This window comes from Tauraco erythrolophus, chromosome 15 (genome assembly GCF_009769465.1).
Source record: "Tauraco erythrolophus isolate bTauEry1 chromosome 15, bTauEry1.pri, whole genome shotgun sequence".
NCBI classification, from domain to species: Eukaryota; Metazoa; Chordata; class Aves; order Musophagiformes; family Musophagidae; genus Tauraco; species Tauraco erythrolophus.
This window is the reverse complement of record NC_141479.1, coordinates 17,481,038-17,493,316: the sequence shown is the minus strand read 5'-3', so window position 1 is coordinate 17,493,316 and position 12,279 is coordinate 17,481,038. Positions and strand designations below refer to the sequence as shown.

Genomic DNA, 12,279 nt, shown 5'->3' with positions numbered 1-12,279 from the left:
TAGGCCAGGACAGTTCTACATCCCAAATCAAGTAGCATTTGCCAGGTTGCCAGTAGGGTGGAAAATGGGAAGTGGGGTGCTATAATTTATGTTGACTTTCGAAAAGTTTTTGGCAGGGCAATTCACAAGAAGCTGTTAAGGAAATGAGTGCTATCGTGGACTACAGAAAGTGGTTAATAAAAATAAATAATTGGAACAAATGGTTACTTTTCATCATGTCAAATGAGTAGTAGTTGGCTGCCCCAAGGACCTGCAGAAGGATTAGTTTATTTAATGTATGTATTAATGAACTGGGAAGAGAAGTATGAGAGGAAAATTTGAAGGGAATACAAAATAAGTAGAGTAAAAACTAGGAAAGAATTTGAAGAGCTTCACTGAGTTGTAAGAAAAGGGTGAATTGGCAACAGTAAAGCAGATTAAATGCACAATGAAAAGAATCATACATATAGCTGTGTTCTAAATTAACTGTAGCAAGGAAGAAAAACAACTAATAGCAACTGTGTATCACTCAATGAAAACCTTTATGCAGTGTGTAACCGCAGAAAAAATAATTCTCAAAAGGTTGCATCACCACTGTATCAGTAAGCAGTAGGAAATCATTTGGAACAGCTCCTGCTGTTTTTAAAAGGTATTAAAAAAAAACCCCACACACCAAAGGCACAAGAGGATGCTGAAAACTACGAGGAATCTGGAAAGACTTCCATGTGGTAGGAAAGCTGAAAAAGCTGGAGCTGCCTACAGATTGACAGGATGTCTTCCTCTTTATCCTTTCATATAAGGACAAGAGCTTATTCAATGAAAATTAAGGTAAAAAAACCCTAAACAAAACCCCAACCCCAAAAATCTGATCAAAAAAAATGTGCATCTCATTGTTAACTCCTGGAAATTACTGCCACAAAGCACCATCAAAGCGTTAAGTCTGGTAGGATTGAAAAAAAAAAGAACAAAAGATTGGGCACATAGAGATAATGAGAAGCTACTTAGTTGCATTAAACTGCACAGTATTTACAGAGAACATAAACCTTTATTCTTCGAGAACTAAGCCAGTCAGTAACTATGAGGATGAGAAAGAAATTTCTCCTATTTCTTCTCGTTCACTTCAAGGCTGTTTGTCCCCTCATGTAAAGTATGTCTTGTGACTTCCGAAGTATCCTGTCACTGTCAGAGACAAGGTTGTGGCGGTTCTGAGTGCTCCTGAACACCATGAGCATTAACACTGAGGAACTTGAACGTTATTCAGCCATACTCACCGGATACTTTGGCAAGAGTGGTATTAATTCTGTTTCTAAAGTAATCCTGATCGTTCTGGACCTTTGGGTCTGCACACGCTGACGGAGAAGTGATTTGTTACTTGGTGATACACAAACCCAAAGCTGCAGCATTATACATACCTCTGTTGTCATTCCTGCTCCCTGCCTTGTCATCATTTCTCCACAAGAACTTTACACTGCAAAGGCATGTAACAAAGCCCACGCTGCTTCACGTCATTCCGTGGGAAACGGAAGGAGAGAAGCCAACTGATAAAAAAATGGTGTGATATATGGGGAAAGAGTGTGAAACACGTTTATGTGCTTCTCACCACATCACTTGTGTAGCCTGACAGCGATTTTTCCACGAGCGGACTCTCTGTTTGCAGTTGCTGCAATTACATCCCCCCCTCACCCCCCGCTTCAAAAGACTGTGGTTTAAATCACATACCAATTCCATTCACAACAGGTGAATCATTACTAACTTCCAACACGCTGGGCAAATTTTGTTCTCCTTCATGATCATTTAAATCCATATTTTGCTGTTGTGAGCCATTCCCAAAATGTCTAGAATCTTTTTCATGACTGCCATCTCCATTCTGCAGACCATTATGTGGCTTTTTCAGTGGCATGATCTGTAAACCGCTGGGAGTAGTTCGGTAAGTCACAGTTTTAGCAGCCCTGTCATTAGCAGATGCTGGCTTTGCTGCGTATCCTCTTTTCTGTTTTTGAAGAGATGGATTAATTCTCTTCCTTTTGTGTGTTGACCCTTTAGACTTCCCAGATTCAGAAGGTCTATGCGATATTTTCTCAACAGATGACCCTCGGCTTTCCCGTAAAAATTTTGGAGCACTGGCCTGTTTCCCATGTCTTGATCGCTTTTCTCTAGTCACATGTAGTCCATTGAACTCATCAATAAATTCCTCACAATGTAGTAGATGGTGTTCAGGTTCCCAGGTGTCTTCATTACTTCCATAGCCTTTCCACCTGATGAGATATTCCCATTTGCCCTTCTTGTTCTTCCTTTTGTCTACAATCCTCTCCACCTAAAAGAAAATACAAAAAAGTGTCATATTAGAAATAAAAACAGTTTGATCATGAAAACGATGTTCTTCATTTACAGCTGGGAAGGCCTCCTTGACATTGGAAATATAGAATTTTCTGACAATCTCAGTATTCATGAGATTCTTCTAAAATGTAGTGCCTAAAACATGAACCGACTCTGACATAGAAAGCCACCCAGGCTTGCCGAAACGTAGCAACCTATTTTACAGATTTACATATACCTTATTTCCATAGGATGCAGTCCAACATTATATTCCCATCGGATCCCATACAGACCGTGCTGACTGCTGAGGAGAACCTACTTGCGGGGGTGTGTAAACCGTGTGACATAACGTGCAGGAATCAGCGTTACATGTTTCCGTTCGACAAGAACAGAACTGTTCTCCGTTCCGGGGAACAGACCTGGCAATGCAGGAGAGGAGTGCAGCAGCCCCAGCAGTATTTTGACAGAAAGGCCATTTCCCCTTCTGAAAACAGTAGGAAGAAACACAAACATCTGATCAAACCTGACCTGGGAATCTGCAATAGCCACGATGTGAAGAAACAAGAGAGAACCTGAGTATCATTAATGAAAGCATCATTTTTTTGAAAATCTGGTTGCAAAATGAGACTATTCTTGTTACATTCCTCAGCTACTTCTTGCTTGAAAGTGCTAAATAAAGCATATTTTGCTGTATTGTCAGTTACTGATCATTCTCCTGAATCCACACAAGCACCGTGTCCCTATAAACAGCCTCGTACTTCTTCATGTCTTGAAAGTATCTTGAACGGAGAACTGATTAGAACAAATTCCAGTGTTTTACACCAAAGACATATGCGCAGTAGTGTACATCCACTTTGCTACTTCCAACTTGTAAAAATTTGTATTTTTTATGAAGGCAATATTTGAGTAAACATGTAAAATTTGTGAGTACACCAATTTTAGAAAAAAAAAAAACAAATGAAAGGCATAAATGCAGGATTCTTACACAGAAGTAATGAATTTCATGAACCTAAGCTAGAGAATGTCAGTTTAAGGAAGCTCTGCACCAAGGGATAAGGGACTGTGTAGGGACTGCAGGCTGAATGTGAATTAACAGTATAGTGCTGTTGTACAACTGAGGAAATCTTTGTGCTACCTCAGCATTGGCAAGGTCTCAACTACAGGGAGAGGGCATATGAAAATCCAAGCACAATCAGTGGACAGCAAGTCATGGGGTTAAATTGCATCAAGTGAAATTTAGATCAAGTCATTGGGAAAAATCTTGTAATGGTTGTAAGAATTAAGCATTAGAATAGGTAACTTGGGAAAGTATGGAGGGTTTATAGAACAGTTTTTGTTACAAAAACATCTGCCATGAAAAGTCACTGCTGGAAAATCGAGTTATGATGAGAAAACCTTTTGAAGTCTCTCCCAAGTTTTATCTTCTGATTCTTTAGTTTTTTTACTTTTAGAAAATGTGGCTTATGAGGGATAAAGATGCCACTAATGAAAAAAAAATCATTATCGTTAACCAAAAGCACTATTTTTAGTTTAGAAAAATAAATATGTGGCTAGCTAATGTAATAGTTCTCATTGCTCTTCAAAGAAAAATAATTTCATGTGCAGAAGAACAGTGGAATTTGTATGGAGAATTTAACCTTGAAGAAGGGCAATCACGGCAGTGTAAGTAATTGTTCTTTTTAGGTCCTCTGATAGAGCAAACCAGTGGATTAATTCTTTCTCTTCACTGGCTGGAACTGTACATTCATAGAAATCTTGGTTCCTGGGTTCCCCAAAGGAGTGTAAATGTAATTAGCAACTCAACATTATACTTCTACCTCAATTCATTTACCTGAGAACCGTGCTAAGATATCTGTGTCTGAGTCATAGTGGACAGCTTTCCTCCATCTCCAGGGCGCTCAACTGCAGCATCCCAAACAGCTCGTTCCTGTGCTCTGTCTTACCAAATATCTGCATAGAACCACTGCGGAAGCAAAGCAAGGCATCCTCTTCACTTGGAACTCGGCACAGTCTCCTTCAGGATTGCTCGGTGTGGCAAAACAATTAACTGAAGCTCAGTCTAGGCAAGTTTGAGATCATTTGTCTGAAAAAAGTCTCCACCAAAAAAAATGGCATTTTTTTGGTCCTCGTGGGATGTGCGACTTTCAACTGGCAAACTAATAGGCTTCTTATGATCTTGTTGACTTTATAGAGAGCATCTGTCCAAATTATCCCTGGCTTTAAAATACTTCTCATCCTTCTATCCGGGACTAGCCAGAAAAACTGGACATTGAACCGTGGAACTCTGTAGTGGCCTGTGGGTTGTCTGTGGATTTGCTACTTTAATTACTCCAGCTCGCTATACCAAGGAGAAAAACATATATTTATATGTCCTGGGGAAAAAAATAAATTACTGCTAAACTCAGTGGACCACAGCTATCCTTACTGGAGAGAATTTGGTTTAGTGCTGTTCTGTCTGTACTAGCTAAACAATACACGCATTTCCCTCCCTTCTTAATTCAGGAGTTTGACTTGGAACATGAACTCCGTGTCAGGTTGATGCTCAGAGTTACTTCTGCCTTTCTTTTGAGGGATTACATCGGTTGCATTCCCCTACTTGCTCACTGAAGGAAGAACCCCAGAAAGGATGGACAAATGCCTTGCCATTGTCAGAATCGCATACAAAAAACATCTCTTCAGCTTCACCTTTTTTCACTCATGCACATATCTTTACATTTAACGATACTGACTTCTCATTTTCACATTGTTGCTCTACTAGATGGAGGAAAAGTGAAGGGAAGAGGTTTCTTGGAGAGCATTTTTTTAATATGGAAAACATTCAAGTATTTTGGTGATGAAGCATTATGCATTTTAATTAAGAAGATAAAAGGAGAAAACATGAGTGGTCTGTGTTCTGGGGAAACAAAATACTGGCAATGGAGAACGTGATTAACCAGTTCAAGACATCATGGAGAGAGAATAAAAGTATTTATGAAATTAGGTCAAATTTAATAAATGGTTTCAGAAAAGATATTTAGAAAGCAAATCTATTTGGGAAAGACTAAGCAGTTCATTACAGCATTTTCAGAACAAAACTATCAACATTTCACTTCCAATTTAACTAACAAAACTAAGAAAAAGAGGGATTAAATAAACTGAAGACAAAATGTTTTGTTTCTGGTCAACCCCCTTCTCAGTTTATTGTTTTGCTGGGGAGAAAATGAAAAAAATGTAGGTTGATCCAAAATTAGTTGTTTTCCTTGAGTTTTTTGGTTCAACCATTATATCCACTGGCTTGACTAATGATGCATAAAAAGTCTAAGTAGATATTTGCCTCGTCCTCATTACTGCCTCCCTGTTCATTACTGAATGTATTTGAGGGTAGCATCAAACGTACTTGGCCTCTCAACATGGTCTCGTCTCTTTCCTAGGGCTTTAAGTTCTTCATTGATTTATCCCCTACAGAGTGCCACCGTGTTCCTGCACTGCACACAGTGAAGTGCTTCAGTGTAGGCATAAATATCAGGTTTTCACCCATACCTGGTACTGTCCATCCCACTTCCCTTCTATTCACAGTCCACTAATATCAAACATCACTGTCTTGTTCTTCTAATGATGTATATTTATTTTAACAGGTAGTATGTAAAGTAATAATCTTTCTGCATTTACTTAAAGTTACGTAAATTCATATAAGCTTTCTTAATGAGAAATCATTCTGTGACAGCTAGTGATTAATAGAAATAATACTTTCATTCCTTCCCTAGAATAAGCAATACACAGTTCTGAGAATATGCTTCAATGTCTGATTTTCCATCTTCCCCTTCAGTTCTGTCTTTCCTGAGAACTGGAAAACATCTTCCCAAAAGTGACCTTGGTAGTTACAGTTTGTCAAATCCCTGAATTCACTATATTTGGGTTGGAAAATGAAGTAGTTAAATCTAATAAAAGTGAAATGACAAAGTTTGCAGGGGTATCACAGTTACGAGAGTGCTGGCATTGACATATACCATTACTTGCTTGGATTCTCTCCCTCCCTGCCCCTCCTGGCTAATTCTGGATCCACTGAGGTGCGGATATGTTACCATATAAATATGTTTAAAGAGAACAAATAGAATGAGACCATGGCATCTGTGCACATGTATTTGCAACTCACTTTCTAGCTTGCAGCTACCCTTAAACCTAGCGCTATACACAACTGCACAAACTAGGATGAAAGTCATAAATAAAATCCTTTAAAATTTTTTTTGTATTCTAAACTTAATGTGAAATAAAAAAATACTGATCAATTACAGTACAAATATGTAGAGCTTCATAACCTTAGCGTTGTAATCTGGTGATCAAGTGCTTATATATGCAGAATACAACAGACATGTATCTTCCTTCACAGAAGATTCAGGGTCACAATCACTCATTTAACAGTGCAGTGTTATTGTCCGCTTATATATATATATATATATATATAAAAAATCTAGGCTAAGTTAAGAAAGGGTAATTCCTACTGAATTATTTATATAGATGTAACTGTAAAATCAGAGCACAGTATGGTCATCTCGCAGCTCACAAGAGCTCTACAGAGCATAAATAAAGATCCTTATGCTCCCAGAAAACACCATCCAGGAGATCAACAAACTTCCAGAAAGGTTTGGAGGATTACGTGTCTACTTAGTGACTTCCAAAATAAGTACATGTCATCTCGTCTTCCTTGACCATGCACATCTATGTAAACAACTTAAACTGCAGTCTGTGATGCTCAGATGGTCTCTGTTAGAGTAGCAGACCAATTTCATGACACACACTAAACAAACTGCTTTTCATTACTATAAATTACAGGACTTGTACTGGTTTACGTGTTTTTTTCATTGGAGGTCTTTGTCCCATGTCATGCCTCAGGGTGTTGGAAGGGTATTAGAAGAAAGTGCCAAGGAAAGAAAGGCAGTAAGATTTCTGAGGAAGATAAAGGCCATCTGATTCAACATGTTTGTCTTTTAGAAATTCATTATTTGCTTAACTTCCTCTTTTTTGTTACTTCTGCTTTAAGAAATGATGTATTCCATTAGTTGTAAATCTCTTGCTTGCTTGCATTTGTATCTTACTTGTGTTTCTCTTGTATTTGTAGTTAAATTCTCAAAATCTGGTAATTGGAGCATTTGTTCCAGATGTACGAAAAACATGGCACCGTATCTTCTGAAGCAGTCAGTATTTATGTTTGAAGAATAACAGTGGAATGGATGCTGGGTCTTTCTTTGGAACCTGATCCACAGTTTAAGAACAGAGCAGGTCCAAACAATGTGCCAGCTATGAACCCCCCCACTAGCAAGCTTGTGTCGTTACCTGGAAGATCAAAATGAAAACAAAAGGTCTAGATAGTCATAAAAATGAAAGGTAACACATTCCTCATCTGAATTATTCACAGGTAAAACATCAAATGACTTCCCAGGAAGTTCAGTGAACACCCTGTTCATGTCAAGAAGACATTGCTTTTTATTCTCTTCCCTTTTTCTCTTTTTAAGCATATGGATTTTTAATTTTCTACAATCTTCTCAGAATCAGAAGAGGTGTTGAACTGGCTAGAGAAATGCTGAAAGTTTTGCATTTTTGCTGGGAAAAAGCCTATCGATCAGCCTCATACTAGACATGGTCGTCCCTGCCCATGACAGGAAGGTTGGATTAGATGATCTCTAAGGTCCCTTCCAGCCTATGCCATTCTATGATTCTATGATTCTATGGTTGCAAATGCAACACATACATATGAAGACTTAGAACAAAACAAATAAATGCTGTAAAAACTCCTGCTGCTCCCTGTACGTGTGGGCCTGCATCTCTGATCTTCCTCTCCTGATAGTAACACCGTACAGGCTTCCTGCTATGTTATTCCATGTTCCAGGTTTGTACAGAAAAACAGAAGCGCACTGCAAGTTAGTTGTATTTCACAGTAATGATGTGGCAATTAGAAATTCCTGCTAAAAGTGGTGTTTTCACATTCCCAAGACCTTTCTGGACCCAGCATTTTGCCGGCGTAAGTACTCTGTTAGTCACCTTCCCTGGCACCCAGATATTTTGAAGCCTATATTTTGAAACATAAGCCTCGCTGCATGCTTATGCAAGCAACACGATTTCCTCTCTGTGTAAGGGGTCTTCTGGCAGAAGGAGCTTGCCTTAATTACCAGTTTGGATCAAATGAAGCCCAAGCTGATAGCCTGCAGAAAACCAGCCAACCACGGCTTCAGTGTAGACTCATATCTCCAGTGACCTGACGTCACTTTTCTTGGAAGTCCCACCTTTCTCCGAAATTCAGTCTTGCTGAAACTGAAATTCTGCTGTGGTCTCTCAGTTGTTCATTTCTGGCTCTTCTGAAAATTGCCCTAGTGCCACATCTCCAGCTCCACACAAGGGCTGCGTTTCCCCCCTTGATGCCATCTGTCCCTGTTGCTGGCTCTACTAACAGGCACCCGGTTTTGTGCCCTGGTCTTCTCTCATTTTGTTTGCTGCAGATTTCTCCTGGCCAGAACTTAGAGTGCTCAAATCTCCCAGTCTGTTAAAGCCATTTTTCTCTCCCACTATAACTTTAAGGATGTAATCTAAATCTCTTTCTTTTATTAGGATATTTGAGTGTATGTGTGTAAACAATACCTGTGGTGGAAGTGCCACAATCATTTGTGGTTTTTTGAGCAAACAGGGCTAATAATATACACAAGAATCTTGCACTGGAAGAAGGGCATTTTTGTATAAACCGATACTGTCCCTTGGGAAAGGACTGGAAAAGGAAAATTGACATATGACACAGGGACCAAGAAGGGACTTCTTGGTCAACGCATGTAGTCCCTGTCATTGTAGGCAATTACATCACATAAACCCTTTCATATGGGATGTGTTTGTGATACAGAACATATTTCTGCCCGGGCTTATTGTTGATAGGTTGCACAGCAAACAGTTGGTCATTCTTAAATGTAATAATCCTGTAAAAAATATTTTAGGTTTTCATTTGGAAAGCAAGACAGTTTTCAAAGGTGCAAGAAAAGTGCATTAAAAAAATAAACATACTCTTTAGCAGTAGGTTCAGGTAATCTTGACAATGTTCTTTCTATGAAGGAAGAGAAGGATTTTTTCACCCATGTCATCAAAAGAACTGCTATGAAACATGGGAGAGACCTCCTCAGGTCTGTTCCTCCATAAATGGTTTAAATCCTTTTCACTTAGAAGCATTAACGAAGACATACAACATATGTGGAAATCCAAAGAACACAAGAGGCTTCCATTTACTTTAAAGCATAATGATGCATTTCATTTATCAAATCCCTGCTTTCTTTTGTATAATAAAGCAGTTCACTGTTGCATTTCAGTGTTCCTATTTCTTAAGGAAAGGAAAGCAAGAAGCATGGCATACTAAATTCTTGATGTTCTTTATATTGAAAAGCAGTCAGTTTTGAACACACTCTCTACAAACTTGCTAGCACAATTTATTTCAGAGGGAACCTGTTAGAATGCTATCCAGAACATCAGAATTTGATGATAAATGCTTACTTTTGTTTCAGTACTAAAGTACAGCTGGTATTTTTTACTATATTGCTAAATTTGTAGATTTAGAAACAGATATTTTCCTGGTTTGTAGATCAACAAGGGAAAAAAATAATGCTGGTCCTGTTTACTATCGCAAGAGGGATTCAAACCACAGCTCGTGTACACTGAGTGCACTGCTGATCCAAGAGAACTGAGACAGGGTGAAGTTTGCTTTAAGCAGAACTGTTCTTGCACAGTCTATTTCCATGACAAGCACAGATGACTAAAAGATGAATGAGAAATCTAAATTCAAGGAGACAAAATATTTCGCTAAGCTCTACAAAGAGCTGGCTGTTTTGGACACATGTATGGCTCTCAGCTTTCTAATACTGTGAAGTGCTGCCTCAAATGATTCTCTGCCAAATTCAATGGGATTCTCCAGTTTTGTACCATCTGAGAGTATATGTATGGGAAATGTGTGTGTTTCTCAGGAAAGAAGAGTTCAGCACAACCTAGTAAGGATCTGATTCTGCCTATGCTTCCTTTACAGTACTGCAATTCAGCAGTTATTCCCAATTTACTTAGATGCAAGTAAAATCAAAGTAGGAATCCCTGGGATGTAAATCACGAGGTTTTTCACTTTTATTTTAAAAATAGTTTATACAACAGGAGCGGGACTTGAAGAGACTTCTAAGCAAACCTGTGTTTATGTGAACATATCACAGTTCCTGAAATTTTTTATAAATACGGATGTTTGCAAACAGATGTGGAAATGTGTAAGCAGCAGGTCATAAATAAAAATATGACTATCAGTAAAGATGCTTTTCACCAACATTAACGCAAGTCCAGAGACGCAGGAAGCAATTATTAATTGACATAAAAGCAGCACCTGAAATCATTAGAAAAAAATGAATGCTGTATCTGTTTTATTTTATGTTCATTTGCAGTTTGTTCTCCTTTAACCTTGTTTAGTTCTAGCTTATTTTAGTTGTACAGTTCACTCAGTCTTTTTCTCCACCATATGGGCTTCATTCAGATTCAACTCAAGGCCAGGACTTCAGTTCAACACTTTTACATCCATCCTAAAGCTTAACCCGAAGTGAAGATTTCACATAAAAAAATACAAACGTTCAGCTATAATGCAGTATAAATAAATATTTGAACTCCTCTGCTGTACTACCACTCAGTGACTCACTGCCTTACAAATGCTACTGGTACGACTGTCATAAAATAAACCACATGTTCTTGTGCGGTAGGTAGAAAAATATTTTCTTAGCCCTTTTACAGCAAAGTGGTAAACTTGAGCACAAAGGAGTGAAAGCCGGGGTTCTGGGACGCTGTTCGTCACGGGGGTTTCCACAGGTGCTGAGGACTTAGGATTTCAATGTAGGCACGAGCTGCAGCTATTCAGAGAGGCTTTACCAACTTCATGTGACAACTGAGAACTGTCAGAGGGCAGCTTGCTGGCTTACGTGCCAGGGAGAAGATGAGAGCCAACAGGAGGGTATGGCATATTGAGGGGACGAGGTGATACTGGTCAGTTCAAGTGGCCATTGTACAACACGCTCTCCCTACTGAAGTTTTTGAAGCGAATTTCAGTGATCTTTGAAAGGACAATGTAATAGCTTTGCAGATTGAAAGAGGACAATGTAATAGCTTTGCAGATATTTTCAAGGAACGTGCCCTGTATTGAAATGATGTCTTGGTAAAAATTAAATCTCTGTGTTAAAAAACTGGACAAATGGACAATGAGAGCGTGTATTAGATAGTTACTCCAAGATACAGTATGTGGAATAGCCATTTTTGAGTATGGTGTAAAGAATATCCAGTGACAAGACCTGTATTTCTAGCTACTGAATACAGGGAGAGACAAGTATTTTTGAAATGATCAATACGTATTTGACAGAGTAGCAAGTTAAAAAGAATTCCCAGCCTACAGGCTTGAATGTGAAGGAGGATGGTAATCTCTCTCCCATCACTGAGACAGGAGGGAGAGGAAAATGAAGAACTCTGTCCATGTTATATTAATGGCTGGACAGGGATAAGGAGATGTCAGAAGGATAAATCATATATCCATTTCATGCTTTCTATCCAAACTAGAATAGGAAGCAACCGGTTTGGAGCATCCATATAGCAAAGGCAGTAACAGTCAAATTTGTGAATAATACCACGCAGGGATGGGGTTTAGAAGGAAAGGGCTAAAAATAGATAACTTTGCACAACACAGAAGAAGGTTGAGGGGCGATCCTTTGAGTGAAAAGCTTAAGTAGCAGTTTGTAAAGTAATGGGATAAGAGAAGAAAAGTCATGAAACACAAAGGTTTCTTTCAGAATTCAGCATTCTTCATTTTCTTGGTTACACAAATGAAGCTAATGTGATGGCAGAATACAGAAATGAGCCAAAAAGAAAGGTAGAGCAGAAAAAAGGAATAAAGAAACATGCTTTAGGCAACTATAATGGCATGATAGGAGCACAGAATTTTATAAGTAAGTATCCAGGATACCGCTG

General features: G+C 38.7%; 1 protein-coding gene across 2 annotated transcripts in view; it reads right to left on the bottom strand.

The window, feature by feature from the left end:
* Window positions 1-12,279, bottom strand: part of CDYL2 (chromodomain Y like 2) — a 62,305-nt gene that overhangs the window by 27,486 nt on the left and 22,540 nt on the right. Inside the window, exons 2-3 of one of the 2 annotated variants that reach the window (XM_086621011.1) lie at window positions 1,699-2,293; window positions 1,251-1,328 (exon numbers count right to left, since the gene is read on the bottom strand). In XM_086621011.1, coding sequence (XP_086477137.1) covers window positions 1,251-1,328; window positions 1,699-2,293 — 673 coding nt within the window. The remainder of the gene's footprint in view (window positions 1-1,250; window positions 1,329-1,698; window positions 2,294-12,279) is intronic. The other variant, XM_086621012.1, reaches the window with a different exon arrangement.